The sequence below is a fragment of the Gobius niger genome (genome assembly GCF_951799975.1).
Source record: "Gobius niger genome assembly, chromosome: 10".
Taxonomy (NCBI): Eukaryota; Metazoa; Chordata; class Actinopteri; order Gobiiformes; family Gobiidae; genus Gobius; species Gobius niger.
This window is the reverse complement of record NC_136861.1, coordinates 14873069-14899927: the sequence shown is the minus strand read 5'-3', so window position 1 is coordinate 14899927 and position 26859 is coordinate 14873069. Positions and strand designations below refer to the sequence as shown.

Sequence of the window (26859 nt, the reverse complement as noted above, 5' to 3'; positions counted from 1 at the left end):
TCGGAATCTACCCTATAGCGTTGATGTGAATGGGCGTTACGAGTACAGGCCTATAATAGAAACCTTGCCTTGACTGGGACATTGTACATTAAAGTACATTTACTTCTTATGTTTACCTCTGTGCTGTTGTCACTCACCAGGCTGACCTCCTCCACAGTGATGGGCTGGGTGCGGTACCGAGCCCCCTTCTGTCGGCGTCTGTCCGGGGCAGTTTCCACAGCGCCCCCTGCCATCCGCTCCGGCAGGGACAGTTTGTTAAAGAGGGCCAGTTTCTCGCTCATGCTCATCTTACAGCTCTCATCGTCCTCCTCCTGCTCTGGGTCTGCCGGCTCTGGTGCTGTTCGTGTTGGGGCAGGTTTAGGAGCACTGCGGTGACATCACAGTAACATCAGTGAAAAACAAACCAATCTGTGTCTGTTTGAATAATGTCCTTTGTCAGATTCTATGAAAGGCTCTGACATTTCTTTTGTCTGAGTGAGAGATTCACCTGACTCTTGCTTCTACTCACCTTATAGCCACCATCTCGTCACAGGTGATGGGCTGCGTCATGAACCTGGAGTCGTTGTTCCTCCTGGCTCTTCGTTCATGGCTCACACTCCCAGAGCGCGGCTTCAGGAAAGAGGCGGCAGGCGCTGTCTTCTCCAGCTCCTGCAGTCAACGACAACAAAGCTGATAAAAGGTCTGATTTAAAGCATATTCACGTCTTCCAGGTTTAGAAAATAATAACAGAACTGGACTTATGTTTTTAGACAGAGAGCATACTCATACAAAATGGACTCTTGACCAAAAACAAGGCCAAGAGTCACAAGCTGTAATACTTCATTTTCACCGACTTTAGCTTTCAATTAAAGATCCATTTTCATCTGGGAATATGCCAGTGTCATCGAGAAGGTCTGAACGCAGCCAAGGGGCACGTGACCAGTGGAGCTCCACTTTTCCACAGGAAATGACATCACCTCCGCAGGACAACGCTAGTTTAAACTAATCCAAACAAATGCTAAACCTCATCCTAACCTTAAGGATAGTGGCGTTTACTAAAGGCATTTTAATGAGCTTAACTTAAAGATATGTTGCGAGGAAAACAGTGGGACTGATCGTCATTTCCTGTCTGAAGTCTGGAGCTCCACTGATCATGTGACTCTCCATTGGCTGCATTTAGACCCTCTTGGTGCCATCAGGGAAGAAAAAATCCATTGATGGAATAACCTGCTCATTAGGATGTTCAGGTAGTCGGCTAATCTCTTTTTTTTGTTTTTTTTTTGTCAGGCCGTGTAGCTGTTGAGTGCCAACACACCAGACCATTTTGCATGACATTTGTAGCACCACAGCATATTCTATGTTACAGCTATAGACACATGGCTCGTTTGAAAGGTGAGACTCTTAGCTCTCCGTAGGTGAAAACGGTTAAAATCTACGTACCTCGGTTCCTGAGAAATCTAAGCTAAACAGAGGCTAATTTTGATCAAAATCACAGATTTTTTTCTAGAAACGGAGATAACGGGGTTTTATGCAACACTCTCTTTTCTGATTAACTCCTCTCTCCAACTCTCTCCTCCTCTCTCCTCTCTGAACGGACACTAACATTATGGGAAGAGGCAAATGCCTAAATATATCAGTTTCAAGTCAATTTTCAACAACACTGCTGACACGTTTTGAAACACTGCGTGTTATCGATCACTGTTATTGTGCATTTAAACAGCCTGGCTCTCGGATTGAAGACTTTATCAGGATGTTTCTCAGCCGTCCTTGGACCGATTTTGACTATTTCAAAACTCAGAGAAACGTTAAAATCTCAAAGCAGCTTTGTCAAACTCACTCCAGAGAGCGAGAGAGAAGAATCGTCTTTCAGCTGTTCGCTACGCAACATTGCGTCCCCTTGGACAAAAAAAAAGAAAAGAAACACAATAATATATATAAAATGTCAAGATGTGACTTTTCACAAGTTTTTGATTTCACGTCTGTTCATCACAGAACCCAAAATCACACAAAAAGTGTATTAGAGTGTCTAGTTTCGTAAATAAATAAAAAATGCAAAAACAAGTTTTTACGTTTTTGACACTCAATGTGTTTAGAGGGAAAATAAAGTATTCCGCTTATAAAATCGGGTACAGTGCCTCACAGAAGTCAGCTGAGGATAACACCGACCCTTTAATGTGTAATGAGACAGAAAGAAGACCACGAAACGGCAGTGAAATCCTCCTACTGGTGTCCCCTGTCCCATTAGGAGAGGTGAAGGTGGGAGTGGAGGTGAGTCAGCTGGTCGGTGGAGCACACAGAGACATGGATAGCACAGCAGCCCAATGAGTCTCGGTGAAACCAGATCCGCCCTGGCTTCAGTTACCTCCGGCCAGTCCCTGCAGACTACAGGGCTAAGTATAACGCAGCTGCTATGCTTGTTAATTGCGAAAGGCGTCTGACAAATTTTCACCTGGCAATCCGAGACTAAAACCAGAGGTGGAGAGAGAGGAGCAAGGAGCAAGTTCTGCACTAATGAGAAGTAAAAAAAAATAATTAAAAAAAGTCATATATTGAGTAAATGTCCATAAGCTCTATCGGAAAACACTGGGAAGTATTAAGCATATCAAATGTATTGTAAATTTAGCCATTCTTTTTATATGTATGGAGAGCATCAAAATAAACTGCAGCTCCACTCGGCACCTGTTTGGCCATTCATATTCAACATGCTCTGGCTGAACATACACACAAGTAAAATGAGACCAAGGCTTTATAACCAAGCACTGCATATCTGACCCTTATGCAACACTGTTAATGCAATGATCAAAACTAAAGTCAACAAAAAACTATTTGCTTATACAATTGTCTCATATTGAATTCAGACTTGCACTGTTTCTTTCTTCCCCTTTTTGCGCTGATTTCTTCTCACAAAAATAGTAGCACTTGAGTTTGACAATGCAACATCCCGAATTTCAGGGAATGAGGTCATCTTTGGCATTAATTATTGAGCTGCCGAATGAGAAAGCGGAGGAGAAAGAGAGAAAGAGACGGGGGGAGAGAGGGGCATGCACTTGACACAGAATCATTTTTAGACACAAGCATCCAGCGGGACGGCACACAACAGTGAAAATAAATAAGCAGGTCCCGAAAGGCAATAAAGCTCATGTTTCAGCTCAGGACTCACTTTAAACAAAGACATCTTGGCCGCGACGCTCATTTTGGCTCTGTCGTCTGTTTTGACGTCACCTGCGGGAAGAAGAAGGTCAAACCAACCATGATGTGTCTATTTGTACTCATCAATATATAGAATAAAGCAGTGGTTCTCGACTGGTAGAGACTGTTGTATGTTTTTGAAAGAGGGGAGTAAAAATGGTAATGCTTATGTATCAAAAATAAGAGACATTTGTTGAAAAAACTAAAATAAGGGCTATTGGGTGAGCATGAATGTAACCGTCATCTTTGCAGTGTATAATGACATAATGTGCTTTTTCACTAAGGTGATGTAACGCACTGTAATAATAGACATAAGAGACGTTCAGTCATATAGACCTTGAACATGTTGAACTACTGTAGTTCAGGAGAAATATATAATGTCAGCCTCATAGCATGATCATTTTTGGTGCAAATTGATGTTTCTGTTTGATTCAAGCTACTTTACAAACACAGCTTAATCTTTTATTTTTTATTTTTTTTAGTTTTTTAGTTTATTTCGAACAATTTAAAAACAATGATAATACAAATAATGGATACCAATACAGCAATTGTTCAAAAAGGAGTGGGTTGAAGTGTGACCTTATTTAGTCCCACCCCCTTTCTACTTGATATTTTTACAGGAGCAAAAGAAGCTCATATCGTTCTTCTTTTACAACAACTTGCACAACTCAATATTTACAACAATTGTTTTACAAACTATGAATGTCTTTCCACAATGTACACATCACGGCCATAGAAATCCAGCGACAATAATGTTACTGATTGTTTAAATTGTTGTTTAAATTATAATTAATATCCAGCTCTACAGTTTGTGAAGACCATGTTTTTATACATAGATTTAAATTGGCAAACTGTGGTACATTTATCTTAAGGTGACATGGAATATGCTTAACCAATAAGAAGCCTTGTTACAACAACAAAAAGTCAATTTAAAGTCTTATGTTACTTATGGCTCTATAGTTACTTATGGCCCTATACAACAGTGAATGAAGAGGACATATTTGTTATTAAGGATCCAAAGTCATTCCCAACTTTCCTAACGCTTACAGGGAGGAGTTTCTAAACACATTTCACAACTTTCAGGGAGCAATAAGGTCACAGTATATTGTAAACCATTACCCTGCTAGTTCACGATGGTTGAAAAGGTCACAAATACCAGAAAAAGTATAGGGTATTTAGGGTAATAATGCTTTGAGGCTAATAAAGTAAAAACAGCAAAGGAGATAAATCACCTTTCACGTCCTCCTCGTCCTCTTCATCCAGGGCTCTGTAATGACGCAAAGGCACACGGGTGAATGATACAAAGATAAACAGCAGGATAATGCAGTCGATGGTCATTCAGCTCCTGCGGTCGCTGTGAGTCTGAACCTCTTTAACCGGGACATTATCTGCTCAAAGCGCTGCAGTCAACAGTGGAGGTTAATGGGTAAAGTAAACACATGCAAACACCGCCACACCTTCGACTATACACGCACAAAACGCAAACGAAAAACACAGGAGGGCTGCAAATAAAAGGAGTCCAATGTGATGTGAGATTGTTTTAAATACTTGGCAGGATTGGTGGAAGTATAAAGTATTTTACCACCTTTTACTCCAATTGCAGGATGGTTGTGGAGCAGACTCTTGTTTTTTTTATTCTGTTTATGAAACTATTATTATTGGCAGTTCGCTGTGTATTAGTTAAGACATATTGTTTCATTAAAGGGGACTAGATGCAAGTTGATCCTTTCATATTCAGTACTGCCACCTCAGGTCTTATGCGTAACTGCAGGCTCTAACTTCGGACCCGAATTAACAACTTTTCGAGTGACAGGATTTTAGAGGGTTAGGGTTGTGGTGAATACATTGCTGGAACATGTAGGGGGAGGAAAATACTTAAAAACTTTATATGTGGAATAAAATAATTGATGTTTACGTGTATTTGACCTGTTAGTGACTCAGTGGCGTTATGGGTGCAGCCTGGTGCCTTTGCTTCCCTCACAGTGGCCTTTATGACGCTCCAGAATCAATTGTTTTTGGGTTTCTGACCCGTTTTTGGTACGAACCCCTAAAAACAATTAATCCTGTACCGTCATAGAGTTCACTGTGAGGGAAAACGAAGGTGCCAGGCTGCACCCAAAACGCCAACGAGTCATTAAAGTCAAATGCGCACAAATATCATGATTTTAGTTTTTTCACCTAAAAAGTTGCATAGTGCACCTTTAATTTCAACATTTTTGAATTCTGTATAGTCACTTTAAAACAGTTTTGAAAGTGGATATATCATGCAATTAGACATATCTAATTCATATCCAAATCTTATTTCTGGCACCTCAGCACTGGTATCTTTTATGACTTCAATGAAAGAGTGTAAATGTAAAGTGAATTTGATCACCCAAATCAAAAAGCTTCTTGGGAAAAAAGTGTTAATACAGTAACAAAAGCAATGATAAAAATGATAAAAAGCAATGAAAACGCGTAAAAAAAGCCGCAAACACGCAAAAAAACTGCAAAGGAGCAACAAAAACGTGATGAAATTTTCACGAAAACGCAACAAAAAAGTGGCAGAAGAGTGATAAGTCAAAAACAGTCAAAAAAGTGACAGCAGCACAAAGACAAAGAGAGAAAAAAGATCAGTTTAGAACAATTTTGTATCGCCGCATTGGCCAATAGGCTCCAGTCAAGAAGCTTTTAGATTTGGGTAAAGCCGAACTGGAGAAAATGTGCTCGGTTAAAGTGGTTTAAAGTTGCTTGGAGCGCACTCTACTGGCAGCAAAGGGAATAAAGAACACAACTGAAGATGCCATCTCCACTGCGCTTCATCTCCTATGTCAGAATGCTGTTTATAGACTTTAGCTCAGCATTCAACACTAAAATCCCACAGCAGCTAAAACACAAACTGCTCCACCTGGGGATCTACACATCACGAGACCACAGGCTGTACGTGTCGGCGGCAAGTCCTCCAGAACCATCACACTGAACACGGAGGCTCCCCAAGGCTGTGTGCTGAGCCCCCTCCTGTTCACTCTGCTGACCCACCATGACTGCACTCCAAAGTACAGCTCAAACTTCTTCATCAAGTTTGCAGACGACACAACAGCGGTGGGTCTCATCAGCAGCAGAGACGAGTCAAACTACAGGAGTGAGTTGAGCAGTCTGGCCAACAATCTCTCTCTAAATGTGGAGAAGACAAAAGCGATTGTTGTGGACTTTCGAAGAGCGCAGGTCCAGCTCCTCTAACAATCAACGGTGCTGCAGTGGAGAGGGCGACCAGCACTAGTCTCGCCAACCAGACCTGTCCTGTTTATTGATTAATAAACATTGGAGATTAGTGTTGATGCCAGGCTAGACCAGCACTACGTTCCTAAGTGTGCACATCACAGTGAACCTCTCCAAGACCATGCACACCAGTGTTAATTTCGTCGACTAAAATATTTAGTCTTAATTTTAGTCAAAGTGATATTTTTGTTGACTAAAATTTGACTAAAACTAAATTAAACGTTGTTCATGAGGCTAAAACTATGACTAAAACGTCCAGATATTTTAGTCGACTAAAATGAGACTAAATAAAAATGAAAATGAGAGACTGAAATAATCCAAACTTCTGTTGACCGTCTGAAAGAGCCTCATATCATGTAATTCTCTGCCAAAGGAACAGCTCTGAGCATTGTTCATGTGGGAGCAGCTCCATGAAGCCGAGGACCATTATATATGATTATAATAAATATTATCAATGCAAAGTCGACTAAATTTGTCTTTAATTTAGTCGACTAAATTTACTTGCAATTTTAGTTAAAACTAGACTAAAATTGAAGATATTTTTTTGACTAAATCTCGACTAATATTGAATTACATTTTCGTCAAAAGACTAAAACTAAATTAAAATATGTTGTCAACATTAACACTGATGCACACTACATGACTGGTCAAGAAAAGTGATCAGCGTCGTTACTGTCTCCGCTAGTTAAGAAGAGCCAGAGTCCCAGCCTCAGATAACAGCATTGTGACAAAGTGGTGGTGCCACAGTTAAAGTTCTTTCTGTAGTCGGAGTGGAATGAATGCAAAGCAAACAGGAAAACTCAAACCAGCATGCATAAAGCACTACTGTTACTTTATTAAATAAGGTTAGAAGTTGATTTTGCATCTAAACCTGTGAGTTAACAAGTTAAACGTTGTAGTTCACTGCAAACAAGATCATCTTTTGAGAAATCCACTCCACGGCACACGGGGCGTACCCACTGCTCTCCTCCCTCTCCGTGGCTGTGATGGGCTGCGTTCGGAAGCGGTCGCTGGTTTTGCGGCAGGCGGCGGGGGCTGTCCCGGAGGGCAGGTATCTCCGGGTGCGCCTCCGGGGGGGCCCCTCTGAGCCCGGCTTCACTGCCAGGTCCAGGGAAGCAGAGGCAGCGTCTGAACCACTGCCATCAGGACAACGGGGTAGAAATACACGGTGGTGAGTGTTAGGACAGAGGGTAGGGCTGAGATACAGTGCCCTTCACTCATATTGGCACCCTTTACAAATACGAAAGTGTGTAGAGAAAAATAGCCTTCATATTCATTAACTTTTATATAGTGTAAGCGGGGAAAAAAACTCCATCCAGACCTTCACGAACTGAAAATGTATGAAATATTGTGTCTTTGGGTCAGAAACGTCACCACAAATGACATCTCGGGTGCAAATATGAACACAATGTGATATAATGGAGGGCACTATGAATAAAGTGCTCGACGAGGTTGCCGTACATTTGTTCGGGCTGGGCTCCTGTCCCGCTTTGCTGTAGGAGGGCACTTCTGAGCTGGCCCACTGACACTCGAGTGTGCAGCTGGGGGGCATCAGCCGGCCCCTCCCCCTCCACACCGTCCTGGGACCCCGGTCTGGAGGGGTGCGAGGCAGGGAGAAGAGTGGACAACAGGGAGGGAATCACAAGGAGATTTAGAGCTAAAGATCGACTTTCTCTTGTGTAAAGCTGCACTGGAAAACTGAAAATGCATTAACCTCTTAAGCCTCGCCAGAACAGAGTGCATTTTCTCCAGTTCTGCTTTACCCAGAAGTGTCATTTGAAAGCTAAGGCCTACATAATTGATTATATTTTTTTTAACTTTTTTTTTTGTTTGTTTTTGTCGCTATTTTGATGCTCTTTTTTTAGGCTTTTAGATTTGGATAAAGCCAAACTGGAGAAAATGTACTTGGTTCAGGAAGGAGTTAAGAGGAACTTTGAACCTCTTCCCCCTGCCTTAAACCGAGCGCATTGTCTCCCAAATCTAAACGCCTCATTTGAAAGCTGAGACCTACAACTAACAGATCATATTCCTCGTGTTTTTGCTGCATTGTTTTGTTTACTTTTGTTTTCATTGTTTTCATTGCATTTTCATCACTTTTTGGCACTTTTTATTGCTCTTTTGAGGATTTTTTTTTTGCTTTTTCGTCACTTTTTTGCCAATTTTTTATCGCATTTTTGTCACATTTTTGTCATATTTTTGCCATTTTTTGGTCACATTTTTGTAACTTTCTTGTCCCATTTTTGTCAAATTTTTGCCTTTGTTTGGTCACATTTTTGCCATTTTTTTGTCACATTTTTGTCTCATTTTTGTCACATTTTGTCACAGTTTTGTTGCTCTTTTGCTGCATTTTCATCCTCATTTTCATTGAATTTTTGTTCCTATTTTGACGCTTTTTTCTAGAAGCTTTCAGATTTGGGCAAAGCCAAACAGGAGAAAATGTGCCCCGTTTAGGTGAGGTTTAAAAGGCACAAACTGGATTATTTCATGGTATATTTCTCACAACATTCTGTATTTCATCCCTTTGCTGCGCGGCTCAGTCAGACCACATTACGAAAATACAACCGCAGAGTAGAACTGTGATCTGCTGAAGCCGCTGATGCCGGGGCAGTGGGGAAAGTAACAGGTCAGTGCCAATGAAGCCGGGACGGTTCAGCCCGGCTTCACTGCCCCCCGCTGAGAGCCACTGATTTAGACCTGTCAGACTTTATTAGAAACAAAGGAGTGCCACACAACTATAAGAGGCGAGCACCTGGTCCGTCTAAAGGCCAGTGCACAGACCCAGCTGTTTAAAGCGCTGTAGTTGATGGGCCTGGCTTTAAATACAGACAAGGGAACGATTTCATGACCTGATAACAGTGAGGAAAAGACAAGGAGTGGAAGAGATAGTCATGAGGATAGGGTTATTATCAATGGTGCTGAAATGGTGGATCAGGACGCACAAGTAGCAAGCCAACATCTCCTCTTCAAAATGTAACTAGTATCCACTTACAAAGTACAGAAACACTACCTGTTCTTTTACTGTTGATAGGTTGTTGATATAGTGTCAGCTTATGGGTCTTATCTAACATCTTACAAGTTGCCTTAGCCGAATGCATTTTCTCTAGTTCGACGTTACCCAAATCTATGACCTTCTCAACTGGAGCTTACAGACTACAGTGGGAGGAAAAAGTGAGTACACCGTGTGGAATTTCTTACATTTCTGCCTAAATTTGTTTTAAAATGTGGTCTGATGATCTTTATTAAAGTCACAGGAATGTCTGCTTGAACTAATACCACCCAAACATTTACATTTGATCATATTTTTATTGGCCACAACATGCAAACAACAGAGGGAGGTATAAGTAAATACACCCCCTGAATCTAGCTGAACTACAGCAGTTTTGTAAAGAGGAATTTGTACTTAATTATTCCATGTATGTTGTGGATGTCTCAGGTTTTTCTGCAAAATATCTTGATAAACTTGTGAATTCATTTTTCCATTGATAACAGCACGTTGTCCAGGCCGAGGTAACAAAACAGCCCAAAACCATAATTCTCCTGCACCATATACTTCACAGTGGGGATAGGGTTTTGATGTTGATGCTGTTCCATTTTTCCTCCTTGTGTGTTCCTCCTAAACTATACAACTTTGGTTTGCGAAAGAGCTCTTGGATGCTCCACAGCACAACAGCACAAATACACAGTGGACTGTTGGACCCAAAGTTGAACAGTTTGGGAGGAACACACAACGTCATGTGTGGAGGCAAAATGGAACAGCACATCAACATCAAAACCCGATCCTCACTGTGAAGTCTGGAGCAGGAGAATCATGATGTGGGGCTGTTTTGTTGCCTCAGGGCCTGGACAACCTGATATCAAGAATAGAGTAATTAATTCACAAGTTTATCAAGATATTTTGCAGAAAAACCTGAGACATTCACAATATGCATGGAATAAGTAAGTGAACCCCTGTATTAAATAGCTGGCTGACTCTTCTTTTCTGTCGTTGCAGATTAGACCCTCGCAACGATCTTGGACCATTCCTCTTTACAAAACTGCTGCAGTTCAGCGAGATTCAGGGGGTGCACTTACTTATTCCTCCCTGTCCCGTGAATGTTGTGTCCAATAAAAATATGATACAATGTAAATGTTTTGGTGGTATTAGTTCAAGCAGACACTGTTTAATAATTCCTGTGATTTTAATGAAGATCAGACCACATTTAGTGAACAATATAGGCAGAAATGTGAGCAATTCCAAACCGTGTACTCACTTTTTCCTCCCACTGTATAGGCCAGAGTGACGCCTCATTTGAAAGCTAAGACCTAGAAAGCTGAGGTTAATGGATCTTTTTCCTCACGTTGTTGCTGTGTTGTCGTCACTTTTTTCATGTTCTTTATCATCTAATTTTTGCCACTTTTTTTGTTGCTCTTTTGTAGCTTTTTTATTGTCATTTTTTGTTGCTCTTTTGTTAGTTTTTGATGCTATTTTGACACCATTTTCAAGAAGCTTAAAGATTCGAGTGACGCCAAACTGAAGAAAATGTGCTCAGAGGTTAATGCTAAAAGGTTATTCAACAATAATATGAGGGAATATTTTCACATTATATAAAACAAATCTTATTTGGGCTTCGTCATCCAGGGGCAGGGTTTTTGCAGGGAGCAGCAGAAAGTTCAATTTAGTGCTTTTTAATGCCCTTTTAAAACCCAAATACAAAATCAATGCATTCAATTTCTTTTTTAGATTTACAAACAATCATCAAACAGAAGAATGAAGGGACATTTAGACATTCGAAGGCAAGTTGGAACAAGTAAAGCTTTGTGAAAAACAGAGAAAATTTCAGCAACACCTTAAATATAGGTTTTGGACCATATTTGTTTCTTCTATGAATGTCTGGAGCAAAAAAAATGAACTAAAAAGCCAAGCAATGTCATTATTTAAGTACTTATTGTTTCATACTGACCTTCTGTGGTAGACAAACTCATCTGGTTCGACTCCGTTCGACATCGCCCTCGTCCTGCTGTGAAGTCTCTCCGATAACACGGGGGCGCTCTCCGAATTCACCATCCCGCTGTGACCGTCCCGCCTGGTCCACTTCACGGGCAGCTCCTCCGGCGTCCCGAACCGCTCCGCCAGCTCCCGCCTCCGCTCGGCCTTGTACCGGGCGATGCGCTCAGCTCTGGGCTCCAAAACCGAGTTCTCCATGACGCCTGATTGAACCTCCGACTAATTCGAGTGGGATAATCCAACTTGTGAAACGGTTCCACCGCATTTAGAGCGACAGCGGCGTTGACTTTCTTGAGCATCCGAAGCCAGAAGAGGAAGATTGTAGTTTGGGTCCCATGCGGGCTTCGACAATCTTTAGTTCATTTGAAGATAAAGTCAATTCTCCTAAAAAAGAAAGGGGGTAAAAATCATACATTATGTCTTAACAAGCTTTTTTTCTAGACAGTAAAAGAGTGTAGCCGCTAAAACCATATATTATTGTCAATTAACAATGTAAAATCCTGTCCCTGCTTGTGGCACTTTGAAAGCTGACCTGTACCAGCGACAGTGCCATCACGACGCTCCTCTTGCACTGAAACTGAACACCACACCAGCCTCAGGCCTCCTGGCACCAGCTCCTACCTGGCTCCAGTCAATTCAGAAAACATGGGAGGAAACTGGGGAGAATGGACCTATGATGACACACCTGCTTCTCCCATTTTACTGATTTTTAAAAGTACAATGTCGTTTTATTTAAGTACAAGTGCTTTTTATTTTGTTTTTTTTAATTCTTAATCTCTTAAAGGGACTATGCAGAGTTTAAAAATATTAAAAGTAAGTATTTTCCTCCCCCTACATATTCCAGCAATGTCCTAATGTGTAGAATGAGCCCAGACCAACCAACCACACCACAACTGCCTCTAAAATCCTGCACTGTCAATCAAAAAGGCGTTAATTCGGGTCTGAAGTGCTGTCATGCATGAGCTTAATATAGAAGCTGCAGTTACGCATAAGACCTGAGGTGGCAGTAGTGAGTATAAAATGACGAACTTGCATCTAGCCCCTTTAACTCCCACCTGAACGGAGCACATTTTCTCCAGTCTGCTAATACTTAAATTCAAAAACGTCTAGTAAAAAGCATTTAAATATTGACAAAATATGTGACAAAAACTAAACAAAAGAGCCACAAAAATGTGACAAAAGAGGGATGAAAATATGACAAAAATGTGAGACAGAAATGCAACAAATTAGCCAAAAAAAGCAACAGAAAAGTGATGAAAAAGTAACAAAAATGTGCGACAAAACAAAAACAAAAAAACGCGAGGAAAGATGAGTTTTGTGGATCTGGATAAAGCTGAACTGTTGAAAATGCACTTGGTTAAGGCGGGGGTTCAGAGTATAATTATAGGGATGAGAAGCTCAATATGGTTTAACCCTATTTAGCCCTGGTTAAGAGCTGCTCTCTTTAGTCCTGGGTCCTTTAGTTTGTCTTTTAGTCCAGTTTTAGTCCAGGGGTTTCTTTAAAAAGCCAATTCATTCCGAAAACACTAAATTCATATCAGTGAATGAGCCACAGGCAGTTTTACAGTTTTTAGTGACTCGGTGGCATTATGGCTGCAGCCTGGCACCTTTGCTTTCCCTCACAGTGGCCTTTATAACGGTCCAAGATCAATTGTTTTTAGGGGTTTGTACCAGGAAGTGGCCAGAAACCCCAAAACTGGAGCATCGTAGAGGCCGCTGTGAGGGAAAGCAAAGGCACCAGGATGCACTCATAAAGCCACTAAGTCACTAAAAGGTAAAATATGCACAAATATTGAGATTTATTTTTTACATAAAAAGTTTCATAGTGCACCTTTAAAGAGACTAGATGCAAGTTGGTCATTTTGTACTCACTACTGCCACCTCGGGTGTTACAGTGTTACTGCAGTCTCTATATTAAGCTCGTGTATGACGGCACTTCGGACCTGAAGTAACATCATTTTGAGTGACAGTGCAGGATTTTAGAGGCAGTTGTGGTGAACAGGTCTGAGCTCATTCTACACATTAGGACATGGCTGGAACATGTAGGGGGAGGAAAATACTTAGTTTTAAGGCGAGACACTGCAGGTGAATAGGGAAAAAATGTATATTTACAGACATCAATATGAAACTGTTGCTGTCGATCACTGGCATAAATGTAAGAAAAAAATACATTGCAAGTTTTCTGTCATTTTATCTTTTCATGTAAGAACAAGGTGTTTTATGCCTAAAAATGCCCCAAATTTCCCATCTTTTCGGCGACGAAATCTGAATAATGGATTGAGCTACATTCAAATTTATGGTTTTATTTTATTGATGAATGAGTTACCAAGACGTTTCCAGAGGGGATTTAGGATATCTTGTTTAGTTTTAAAATAATCTGTTTTTTTGTGGAAAATTTTGTAAAAATGTAATTTTCGCCTTATTTTTTGACATTCAAAACTCAATAAATGGGGTTTAGGAATTAAATAATAAAAAATCCCTCTGAAAAAATCTTCCAAATATTGTTCAGTCCAAGGCTGGAAAATGTGAAGTCTTTAGGTCCTACCGACGTGGACATAGTGTCGCCACAATGACAGAAAAATGTGTTTTGAGAAAAAGGCCCTTGAAATTGCATTCTCCCATATAAGTCTATGGGCAAACATTGCATCAGCGCAATATTTAAACATGTTATTGTGAAGATTAGGTATATTTTCTGTTTCCGGGTGAAAGCTTAGACCAATTTGGGCCAAAACCTGAAAAAATTTAGTTTTGCCTGTAGTGTCTCCCCTTAACATTTTTGAACTCCGTATAGTCCATTTAAGCGTGTGTGCAGCCAAAGGTTAAAACACATGGGCAGGTTTTAGAGCTCTCTACAGATGGCAGGGAGAATGTCCTTGTAATGACCAATGTTTGTACGGTGCCTGCAATCTTTTCTGTTGTTAAGTTTAGTTTAGTGTTTTTGTTTTGAGTTAGTCCGCTCTGTGTAGAACCTCTGTTGGTCTCCAATGTGCTTGGGTACGAGCGGACTAACTGGTTTCTTATTTTTATCGTTTTGCATTGTTTTGTTCATCACTTCCCCCATCAACTGGTATCGCCTGTCACTTGAACTCCACCATACCCGGTCCTTCACGTGGTGCATATTACAGTTTACTGTGCCCTGAGTTTGTTTGGGTTGATTTGAAAAGTGCTCGTAATCATCTGCTTTAGCCGCTCTTTGCAGTGCAGTGGATTGGGATAGATTTGGTTTGGAGGTTTAGCGTTTACAGTGCGAGCAAGAGATACGGGGACACTTCTCAACGTCAAAAATGACTAACTGTTAAAGGAACAGGCCACCGTTTTTACATACAGAGCTCAGACGAGTTGATACGTACCTGTCTGGTCTTTGTGCATTTCCGTGAAAGAGCGTGGTAGCTTCCAACTTCACTAACGTTTGGAGCCATAGGAATACATTGGGAGAGGCCAAACGCTAAAAACATCTTTGGTCGTTTTGCGTGACTGAGCGCACGCACAAAGACCAGACAGGTACACATCAACTCGTCTAAGCTCAGGTAAGAACATATCTCAGTATGTAACAATGGTGGCCTGTTCCTTTAAACTTTGTTTTCGAGTATTTCATTCCTATTACCTGGCAACACAGGGGAGCTCTGGCCTCATATGGACCATATTGTACACGTTTTATGTTCCCGGGAAAGCCTTATGGTATTCCAGTCAACGACATGGATTCTTGTGGATCACTATCCTTCACAGGCAAGCTCATACTAAAGGCCCTATACCTGTTTTTTTTTTTTTATTACAAACAATAAAGGAAGAAAGCCACTAAATTTTAATGTTAGTTGTGATCTGAACTCATTCCTAATTCTTCACAAACAGGTTTACAGGCACTTTTCACAACTTGCGGGGTCTCTTTTCAAGAAATTGATGCAAAAACTTTATAATTAGATGCGTAGTGTGTTTCTCACAAATGTCTGACTTTACTTTACATAAATCAGGTACATCGCCTTTAAGTTACAAAACACTTTCTCCATTATTATATATTATTTAGAAGCCATGGCCACACACGACACAACTTAACAAGCAGCGGGGGTCTTCCCAGAAACGAGCAAACTGCTGCAGTAAAGTCCTCCATAAAAAAGGCGATTTGCCACACGTCTAAACCACAGCAAACAGGTCGGGCAAAGGCAGAAAAGCATGTGCGCTACTCTAATGTGTACAAACAGCGGCGTGTGTCTGCATACGTGTTTCCTAAAAGTGTGGAGCTCAGCATTCCCAACGCTTTCCCCCAAAAACAGGAAGCACAATGGAGCCCGAACAAAGACCGGGTGAGCCGCGGACTTATCCCGGCAGAGGAGGCACGCTACTGGGCTGAAACTGAGCGGCCACACAGTGAAAGTCTGGGGAACTAAAAGGAGTTGGTAGTTTCCCATGAAATCACAACACACAGCACAGTTTCTAAATGAAAGGGTGGTGGGAAATTTGTTTGCAGATACATTACATAATTGGTGCAGGAATGTAGAAGGCTGAACCAGTATGAAATCCGGTCTAAACAAGGACAAAAACCAGCGTAGGAATTTAAATAAAGCATGTCTGATTAAGAAACTAAGCCATTTTTTTTATCAGGACTATCCCAGACCCACCTTAACTAACAAGTCAAAGAGCCACAAGAGCCAGGCCATAGAGACATAAGTGTGAGACATAATGATGGGCCATGGGTAAACCGTAGGTTACCCTATTTTCCTTTTTTTTCATTGCTTGGCTGGAGGTGCGACTTATATATCAAAATATATATTTCACATGTTCGTTATTTTCACACTGACAGTCACTAGAAGGTGCTCGATGCTTGTGTACCAGTATCTGCTAAAACTGAACACAAATGCCCCCAAAAGGAAAATCATTTTCTGCAGATTACAAGCTGCAAGTAGTGAAATATGCAGCCGATAACGGTAATCGAGCAGCAGAAAGAAAGTTTGGAGGGAGCGAGAAACTTGTGAGGGACTGGCGAAAAGCGGAGGTTGCTCTTACTGTAATGAAGAAAACAAGGAAACAAATAAAGCTAATCGTGGGCTAAAAGCTAGACGAGCTAGAGGAACTAGTTTGCTAATGGTGCGACTTATACTCTGGAGCGACTCATAGTCCAGAAAGTACGGTACTAAATCACTGTTTACGTGGTTCTTGTTGTTGTGAGACAAAGACATTTGAGTTTGAATCAACGTCTTGGCTCCACAACTTTAACTTAGAGGCTCCATCTCCAGTGTCCAAACTTTTTTTCACTGAGGGCCACATACACAAAAATATACAAACAACTGGACCGCAATCAGTAGAGGTCAGATATATAACTTCACCTCTATTGTATTAAAGGTACCAAATTCAATAAAATGTTAACTATGCTTTTTAATTGAATGTGTAAAGTAAAATCACATCATAGCTTTCTATTAATGGAAGGAATGAATGAAAAAAAAAATATTATATTTTTAGAATTTGCAGCGGGCAAATTAAAAGTGGTCCGCAGTTGGCCCGGCGGCCGGAGTTTGGACACCCCTGATCTATCATATTGTGATGTCTCATTCTTGTGGTGGCCTCATTCTTTGCATTGATAAATTTACTATGGCACATTCTGAATGAAATACACAGTCCTCTGGTGCAGTAAAGTTTGTTCACAGTGTCTGTTTAGCTCCCAGCGTTCTCTTTTTCAGCCACACTCGCAATAAAATAGAAACATGAAAACACAGCCACAGCGATCAATTCGGATGAGACATTTTCCCACAGATCTCAGGCTGAATCTCTATGTTGAGTCTGTTCAAAAGAGGACCATGGAGTCAAGTTGAGCAGAGTGGCATAGTAGTTCAGCGCTTTTTATACACATTAAGAAAGTCTCTGGATTCCCCTTTTTGTTTGGTGAGAGTACGTCAACTTCAACGTGCACAACATGTTATTCTCCAGCTGGGTTCTTCACACCAATTTCCCTTCTCAAGATCTGGATAAGGCTCCTCAGAAACTAAGTCGCCCGCTGCTTCTGATAACCTGATAGCCTCTGTATCAACAAAATATGGGTCAATATGTATTACCTTACACAAAAACACAGTTATTCTCAACACTGAACAACATAAACATAGCTGTGGTCTTCCTAAAATATCAGCAGCTAAAACAAATAAAAGTATTGCGAGTCTGTATGGACATTTCGATAACCGCTGCACTGGAGGAGGATTGTCAATTGGAGCGGACAATGCCGTCCAGGCTCAACTGGGATCACTCTCTCCCAATGCAGCGGCGGTATAGTTGACTCAGCCTTCAGATACAGAGAACCGGCTCTAAATGGCTGCACTGTCCTCACTGCTGTAACATGCAAATGCAGAATGACAAAGCGGAAAATGAAGAGTGAGATGTTATCAAAGAATAATATTCAAATTTAGCTTTGAGGTCAACTTCCTCAAAAGTGTCAATGAACTTTTATTCGGACACACATGCACGATTGTCAGCCTACTTCAGCCATTTGCAAGTGATGTGCATATGCCAATACAACCTTGTTCTTATCATTTCACAGGTAAAGGTTTAAGGTGTACTTTATTGTAAGGCTATCCATCTGGAGGGTTATACTGTATATGTGGAGGAAACCAGAGCACCTCCTAGACACAGGGAGTCCTCACAAACTCCGCACATAAAGGTCACACATGATCCAGGACCAGGAGCAAAACCTAGGACAACTTTCTGTGAGATAAAGGCACTAACCAGACAACACAACAGCTTAATCCATACTCATTGTCGCTACTGTCTTATGATAAGAAAAACCCGAGACGTGACCCTTATGAAAAAAAAATTGGATCAAGTCCCGCCAAGAATAACCGATAATTGACCAATTCCACCTGCCCCGATTGAACCACTTGCCCCAAAGCGTCCCCACAGCGCAGACTACATAAGCCTATTTACACAGCATATCAAAGGAAACATGTATCATTAAAATGGATAGGGATTGCATAACTCCAAGTCATGGCAATACTAGTGCAATTCTCCACCCTGTTATCTCCACGATACAGACAAGTCGCTGGAAGGCACGAGTGGCTTTGTAGAACATATAATTGGGATTAGCTTTTCATCAGTAATAGATAGACTAATCAGCAAAGTCATGGTCAGAGAGAATGAGGGGTGTCCTGTTTCTCTAATGAAAATGTCACCATGCTTTAAACATCCAAGTTACGATTTTGGCAACATGCACAGTATTGCACTGTAGTAAAGCAGCGTTTGGTCGCTAATTATGAATAAATAATAGACCAAAGGAACAGGGGTTAAAGGAGTTAAATTGTGCCTGGATAAAACAAGAAAAAAATAGAGTTATATGTTTAGGTAATATGATAAAACATGTAGATAGTCGTAATTCCCCCACAATGTCTAGCCAACATAAGGTAAAAGTGGTAAGAGTATTTCTTTTTTTTTGGTTCACATTCGTGCGTAAAGGCGAATCCCGTGCGTAAAGCTCCATTTTTACTTCACACCGGGTAAAGTTTAACACCGCTATAACAGCTCAAGGTTGGACAGTTCAGCTCGTACAACAGCCACTGCCATTACACCGTCCATATCATAATCGATGAATGAAAGAGCCGTAGCGAAAAGGCAAATGGCGCACCTGTTACGCGCACAAACCAACTTTATAAAAAAAAACCGCACAAACAAACACTAACTTGAATCTAAAGTGTTATATGTAAAGTCGCTTACTGTATTTGCTCCGAGTCCGAGTGGGTCTGCGCCCGCCCTCCCCACTGCCCCACACCACGCGCTGTCAGTCCAAATGTAGTCACTGGATAGAGTCACTGCCGCAGCTGTGGACCGCGCTCCGTATTAAGGGCCGGGGATATTAATAGATGGGCAAACTCCAGTGCTGCTTCTCCGCTCAAAAGTGGAAATGTCCGCACTGTAGAGCGATGGAGGAGATATAGTCATGTTCTAGTAAGTTCTATATCCTACAGATGACAAGGCACAGCACATGTTTATATCAGACACACAGCGACAGGTTCAATATAACTGAAATAAGGGAGGGTCTTTGTCATTTCTTTATGAAAATAACTGATGCGTTGCTTTCCATCTACAGAGCAGCCCAAAAACATTGCATAGGTTAGTTTCATTGTAGATAATCCTAGAAAAGACAAAGAAACTAAATCAAATTTTAAGTTGACTATTTACTATGAATAACTTGAAAAATAATGTTTAATATACTTGCTCAAATTCACTCCCCGGCGCCATCACAGCCCAAGTTTTTTTTGCAAACTTGTTTAAAACAAACCAAATATCCAGAAGATTCATATTCACTGCCCTCGTCTGTTCAAACTGTGTAATTGCATCTATTTTGTGTGGTCTTTTTAACCTCTTAACCCCCGCCTTAACCGAGCACATTTTCTTCAGTTTGGCTTTACCCAGATCTTAAAGCTTCCCGAATGGATCGAGCTTACTGCCCATTTGAAAGCTAAGGCCTTTTGTTGTGTTGCCGTCGCCTTTTTGTCACATTTTTTAAGCGTTTTTGTTGCGCTTCCGTCTCTTCTTTTGTCTAATTTTTGTTATGTTTTTATTTTATTTTTTTGGTCATGTTTTTGTCTCATTTTCGTGGCTCTTTTGTCACTTTTTCCATCCTCACTTTAGTCGCCATTTCAACGCTTTTTTCAAGAAAGCTTTCGATTTGGGCAAAAGCCAAACTGGAGAAAATGCGCTAAGTTAAAGCCACATCGTGTAGGATTTTCACTTATAAATAAAATTGAAATACTAGCATTTATTCTATGATAGATCATTTCATCATTGGAAAATTACCTCATAAATGTACAAACATGTGCCTTTGCTGTGAGCGGCTCAGCTATACTAAGACATGACTGTATCTTTATCGAGAGTGGGTACGTCTCCAGCTCGTCTCCATGGAGACGTGACTAAAGTCAGTAGAATTGGAGATTTAAACAGGTTCGATCCTCATCTGAATCCATTATTGGATTATCCACTGTCGTAATAGCATTTTCTGTGTTGAGCTGGTCAATAGGAGCATATTTTGCTCTGATGGCAACAGTATAGTCCAAAATGTTATGCAGCATCCCTTTAAGGCAGGAGGTAAGAGGTTAATGGCCACACAAAGTCTTGCAAAAGGAACACTATGACCACAAAAAAAATCAATAAATGAGATGAGAGGTTTTACATTATTGGATATTTATTTATTTTGGTGGAAGCTTAATTCTGGAACAATGAAACGGATTTAGAAAATACCACACTGCACTTTAATGTAAACATAAATACAGGAGCATCATTTACTGCACCATAAATATCTCCATAAAAAAAATAAAAAGTAAATGTACAAGCGTGAATGTGTGCAAGTGTAGAACAAATGTAAACAATACAAGGAACAGCATAACCTGCTCTAAGGTTTTGTCCCAGAGGATTCAGAACTTTTCCATTTTAGCAGCAACGTGTTTAAGTTGAACTGTTTCGCGACGCACGTGACTTGATGTTCCCAGGTTCAACTCAGGTTCAAAGCGTAGCATCTCAGCCCAGCGTCTCAAAGCTCGTCTCTCTTTGATAAATATTGTATCTTCACTGCTTCGTGAAGAAAGGGTGAGCCAGGGCTTTAGCAGCAGAGACGCGGCTGCTGGGCCTGAACGCCAAACATTTCTGAAAGTGAAAACACAACATGTGACCAGTTTATTTCATAACAAAGTGTAATAGTAGCTTTTAGTGTTATTTAAAGGAACAGGCCACAGGCTTTCCACACTGAGATATGTTCTTACCTGAGCTTAGATGAGTCGATGCGTACCTGTCTGGTCAGTGATGCAAAAAAGACCAAAGATGTTGTTAGCATTTAGCCTCTCCTCCTCTCCGAAGAGGGTGAAGTTAGAAGCGACTAAGCTCTTCCACATTTTCCTTATTTAAATACGATTATGTGAGTAGTTACACGATCCAAGTACAGTTACAGAAAATTAAACAAGTTGATTTTCTAAGCGGATAAAAAGGGGTATTATATATTATATATATATATATATATACAGATAGAAATTAGCATAGTGCTAAATCTGGTGCAGACATCTTTTTAATGTAACTGCACGTGACATCACAACTTTCTAAAGAGCCCAAAGTTTCACATTAAGATGGAACAACTGACGGTAACTATGGTAACTGACAAAATGCATATTTTTATGTCTGTTTTTTGGCTCATCTCAGTCATTACTGGAGGAATCCACATGAAACAAAAACTGTAACAAAGTTCATTATCTCCTCTGTCAGCACATATGAACAAATGTCCAATTACCAAAACGTCAAAAAGTGGTGACAATATGCGAAAACATGATCATGATGTTGTCCAATAGAAAGGACTTTCAGACATATCAAAGTATCACAGGTTTGTGAATCCAATCACGATCAGATACTGATGAGGAAAAACATTTGTCAATTATCGTTTTTGGAAATTTTTTCCAAAAACTGCATTTCTCCCAAAAACTGCATTTCTCCCATAGAGTTTTATTGGCCCTGCCCTCCACCTGACATTATGACAGATCACATTCTAAATCGTGAACACCCCTCTATTGCTGGGTTGCAGGTGACATCCCAGTGTTCTAAAGGCCTATACTATTATATAGAGGTAAAATTATTTTGCCGTTGAGGAAATTTTTGGTCTTGTACAGAGAGATCATGGACCCAGTGACTGATATTAATGATCATTTTTCTAATCCATACATTTTCTTTTTAGCTTGTGGAAGTGTAATGCTGTTAATAATAACTGGCTCCTGCCCCCCACTGGGTCCGGTGACATCGTTCTAAAGGCCTATGCTATTATATAGAGGAAAAATTATTTTGTTTTGGAGGAAATTTTTGGTCTTGTACAGAGAGATCATGGACCCAGTGAATGATATTAATGGGGGGGGCGGGGGGGGAGCCAGTTTTTCCTATTAACAGCATTACACTTTCACAAGTCGTAGCTAAAAAGAAAATATATTAAAAAATATATCATTAATATCAGTCACTGGGTCCATGATCTCTCTGTACTCAGCAACTATCGGATAATTTGATTGGCCAATGCCTGTATGCACCACTGATATTTTAGGCCAAATTTTAGAACTGTCTATAATCCTGTGTATGAAGCTTCTAAATGTGTCAGTGTTGAACTGTGACAGCGGGGGGCGCTGTATAAATTATATTTAGTAGTGACTTCTGAGGGAGCTTGTTTGAAAGAAAAAAATCAGTAGATTCCAAAACAAAAAACGGTAAATGTCTGTCTCTTATGGTTCCAAAATTACCGCAATGTCTCTCCGCTCCCCTGAGGCCTAGGAAGTTGTGGGCTCATTTTAAAGCTTAAAGGAAATCTCTATCACTTTTGGTCCCGGAGAATAATTGTGAGGCGCAATAACACCTTAGGAGCACTTCGACGAAGAGGAGGAGAGGCTAAATACTAACAACATCCTTGTTCTTTTTGCGTAAAGCCCAGACAGGTGCACATCAACTCGTCTAAGCTCAGGTAAGAACATATCTCAGTATGGAAAAACAGTGGCCTGCTCCTTGAACATAAAACCAGCTCACGGAGAGAAGGTCGTTCTCGTCGGGGCCCAGGTTGGTCAGCAGATCGGTGCAGGAGGTTGCGGGTCCCCAGTGTGTCTGATATGGGATAGGGCTTTCTTTGGGCCAGTCCTCCTCACAGGGGAATCCAATCACCCTGGCAAGAAATAGCAACTGTTTTACAACCACAGTCTGCCTTTGTCTTTAGAGTTAGTCATTTACACACACTGATCATAACATAAGATATAGAGCAGGGGTAGGCAAGTTTGCTTGGTGGACGGACGATTTTCTTTGTTCTTTTCTTTTCTTTAAGGGCTGAACCCCCCAATTGTGTCTTCCGAAGTGAAGCATCACTTTCAACAAATGCCAGTTGTTATACATCATATATGACTTCAGTGGGTGTTCTGCTAAGCAATGTAAAGGAATTGACTGTGTGTTTCACATTTTTGAGTACTTTAACCGAGCACATTTTCTCCAGTTTTACCCAAATCTAAAAGCTTCTGGAGCTGACAGCCTACAGGCCAGACAGAGGAGCGCCTCATGTAAAAGCGAAGACCAACACTACAAAACTTTTTGTCACGTTTTTGTAGTTTTTTGTCATGTTTTCATTTTATTTCTTTGTCACGGTTATGTCGTTTTTTTTGTTATTTTTGTCTATTTTTGTCGTGTTTTCATCATTTATTGTTGTGTTTTTGTCATTTTTTTGGTCACATTTTTTGTCTAATTTTTGTCATTTTTTTGTCATGTTTTTGCCACATTTTTGTCGTGTTTTCGTCATTTTTTGTCTTGTTTTCTTCGCTTTTTTTGTCATGTTTTGGTGATTTTGGTCTAATTTTTGTGATTTTTTTTCTTGTCTCATTTTTTGTGATTTTTTTTTGTCTCAGTTTTGTCTTTTTTTGTGTGTGTCGTGTTTCCGTCATTTTTATTGGCGTGTTTTCGCCGGCTTATTTGTTGCTTTTTTTGTCTTGGTTTCGCCACATTTACGTCACACTTATGCTGCGTCTTTGTCGCTTTTATGTCACTCATTTGTTGCGTTTTCATCCTCATTTTTGTCGCTCTCATGACACTTTTTTTTTCAAGCTTTTTAAATTCGGGTAAAGCCGGGTCAGATGGAGGTTTACGAGATTAACAGGCCTTTGATCTCAGACTAGTATAAAGCTATTTCTCAAAATCATATTGAGGCCCAAAGCTTCTATGCTGGAGGACCGGATTGCCTACCCCAATATACAGCAATAGTACTTTCCAAAAGAACTTACTCAAATATTTTCTGGAGCTGCTGAATCTCCGTGTAGCCCCGAAACAACGGTCTTCAAAAAATACATACAAGCTTTAACTTTTAGTACATAGAAAAGACATATTTACCATTTACTATTGTATAAAGTTGTCACCTGAGGAGGAAGAGCTCAGCAAAGATGCATCCGGCGCTCCAAACATCGACTGAAGACATGTACACGCAGTTCAGTAAGACCTCAGGGGCTCGGTACCACAGAGTCACCACCTGCAAACAGAGAAAAGAGAAAAGTAACTAAAGCTACTGTGTGCAACGCTCGTCTCGTACTCACTCCTGGCGTGAGAGCGATGTTAAACGTGTAGATCCGTGCCAGCCCAAAGTCTGCGATCTTGACCTCTCCTCGGCTGCTGATCAAAATGTTCTCCGGCTTCAGGTCTCGGTGCAGGACCATGTTCGTGTGCAAAAAGTCCAGCCCCTGAAGCAACTGCTGCATCACACTCTGGAAAGGAAAAACAAGAACGAGAATAGCAGGACATGTTTCAATCACTGGAAGGCACGTTTTTGCACCGGAGCATTAACATGTTAGAGAAGAGGCCGGTTCTGTGGTATTTGGCACACCTTGATGCAGTCGAGGCTGAGGCCGGGGGGAGGGGCCTTGGAGAGGAAGGTGGACAGGTCCTGGTCGATGTACTCCAGCACCAGTGTGAGGTCCATTCTGCGGCCCTCAGGAACCGCACACGCATCCAACAATCTGCAAGGGGGGTCGGTGTTTATAAACATACCAGAAGTATTTCACACTGCTGATAAAAGACAACTACATCAAAGGGTTAGGGTTAGGGTTCGGTTTGGAGGTAGGGGTTAGGTTTGGGGTTAGGGTTATGGTGATTTAAGGTTATTTTTAACCTTTAATCACCCCTTTAAAAAAGTTACATTGTGGCCCTTTGACACACAAATGTTGTTAGTAAACATAACACACAATATGACACTAAAAACAAAATACTTTCTGTCATGTAATGTAGGAGGGGTCTGTGTGGTTTATAGTCTCTATTGACATGATGTACTTTATTCCGAACCAGAAAGTCATTTTTCAAATCAAAGTTAGTGTTTTACAGGCCTGCAGGGGGACAATAAAGGAAATGGATCAATTATTAACACAGTACCTTGTCCTTACCCCACACATCTCCCTCTCCTTGCCCTTACCATAACATCTTAATCCCCGCCTTAACCAAGTGCAATTTCTCCAGTTCGGCTTTACCCAAATCTAAAAGCTTCTTGACTGGACAGGCCAGTGTAACGCCTCATTTGAAAGCTAAGGTGGCCACACCGCCTTTGCTTAGCCTGATCCCATCAGATCTCGGAAGCAAAGCAGGGAAGGGCCTGGTCGGTGCTTGGATGGGAGACCGTTTGGGAAACACCAGGAAGTGAGTGAGTGGTTGGTGGTGGTCGGAGGGGCCGATGGCGCAGACTGGTTGCTTCGCTTCCGTTAGTCTACCCCAGGGCAGCTGTGGCAACAATTGGAGCTTACCACCATAGTGCAATGTAAAGCGTTTTTTGAGTGTCCAGAAAAGCCCTATATAAAACCAATGCATTATCAGTATTATTAAGACCTTCAAAACTGACTTTCACTTTTTGGTGCGTTGTTATCGCATTTTTATCACAGTTTTATCGCTTCTTTGTTGTGTTTTCATAGGTTTTTTACGTGTTTTTGTCGCTTTTTCATCACTTTGGTCTGTTGCTTCTTTGTTGTGTTGTCGTCAGTTTTTCATAATTTTTTTGCGGCTTTTATGTTGCTCTTTAATCCGGCACATCTTTGCCGCTCTTCTTTTGGCCTACATTTTCATCCTCCTTTTCTTCTCGCTTTTTGACGCTCTGTTTCATGAAGCTTTTAGATTTGGGTAAAACCGAACTGGAGAAAATGTGTTCTGTTCAGGTGGGGGGTAAGAGGTTGAGCAATGCCCACCTCCCCTATCGTCCAGCAAAAAGAAAACTTGAAAAACATAGCGTAAGCAAAAGTTTGAAACACTTGAACACTTGCGCAAACAAACCGCGCGCTTGGCCACGGTCCTGCGCCCTTGTTCATCCACCGAGTGACTCACTTGATGACATTCGCGTGGTTGAAGAACTTCATTTTGAGCAGCAGCGCCACCTCGCGGATCATGAAGGCGGGGATGCCGGTGTCTGGGGAGTCTGGGCGGATGTTGATCTTCTTGACCGCCAGGAGCCGCTGTTTCCCCCCAACCTCCCGGGCCTTGTAGACCTTTCCATAGGAGCCTTCGCCGATCTCTGCGAGGAGCTCATAGCAAACTGCCTCAGTGCCCACCGGGTCCATGATGCTCCAAGTTCAGGACTGTGTTTTTGCAGAAAGATCAAATGTGCATAAAATAATAATAGTTTGACAGAATTAAAAGACTGCAATAAAAAGTTAGTTATCAACATGTGTACAGCAAAGCATCCAAGAAACATGTCCCCGAACAACTTAAGAAAAAAAAACTGCATTGCACTCAGAAACGTACTGCTATGTCCCAAACAAGAGGTAAAATATACATTTCCCTTGTTAGCTAGCGTGCAATTACCAGCTGTCACAAAACCCCCAAAACAAATCCATTTCCTGGACTTCTACCATACATTTCAACCAACTTGCAAAGTTAAGCTGGTTTATGTCATTGCATGTCAAACTAGACTCACCTTTTAGTCTCGTGTGATCGTCCACTCCATACTCGTGGGAATAAAATGA

The 26859-nt window shown here is 41.1% G+C and overlaps 2 protein-coding genes across 2 annotated transcripts in view; both read right to left on the bottom strand.

Annotated features, from left to right (window-relative positions):
- Window positions 1–19114, bottom strand: part of svilc (supervillin c) — a 46558-nt gene extending 27444 nt beyond the window's left edge. Inside the window, exons 1-8 of the mRNA XM_079564342.1 lie at window positions 19094–19114; window positions 11367–11794; window positions 7888–8019; window positions 7383–7562; window positions 4401–4435; window positions 3140–3201; window positions 509–648; window positions 138–366 (exon numbers count right to left, since the gene is read on the bottom strand). Coding sequence (XP_079420468.1) covers window positions 138–366; window positions 509–648; window positions 3140–3201; window positions 4401–4435; window positions 7383–7562; window positions 7888–8019; window positions 11367–11608 — 1020 coding nt within the window. The 5' untranslated portion in view covers window positions 11609–11794; window positions 19094–19114. The remainder of the gene's footprint in view (window positions 1–137; window positions 367–508; window positions 649–3139; window positions 3202–4400; window positions 4436–7382; window positions 7563–7887; window positions 8020–11366; window positions 11795–19093) is intronic.
- A 1805-nt stretch (window positions 19115–20919) lies between these two features.
- Window positions 20920–26454, bottom strand: cdk21 (cyclin-dependent kinase 21; the record flags this gene model as incomplete). Its single annotated transcript, XM_079565073.1, has 7 exons — window positions 20920–21019; window positions 22919–23051; window positions 24151–24201; window positions 24283–24392; window positions 24457–24624; window positions 24744–24876; window positions 26222–26454. The coding sequence occupies 7 exons, from the start codon at window positions 26452–26454 to the stop codon at window positions 20942–20944; spliced, it is 906 nt and encodes a 301-aa protein (XP_079421199.1). The 3' UTR covers window positions 20920–20941.
- Window positions 26455–26859: the final 405 nt, after the last annotated feature.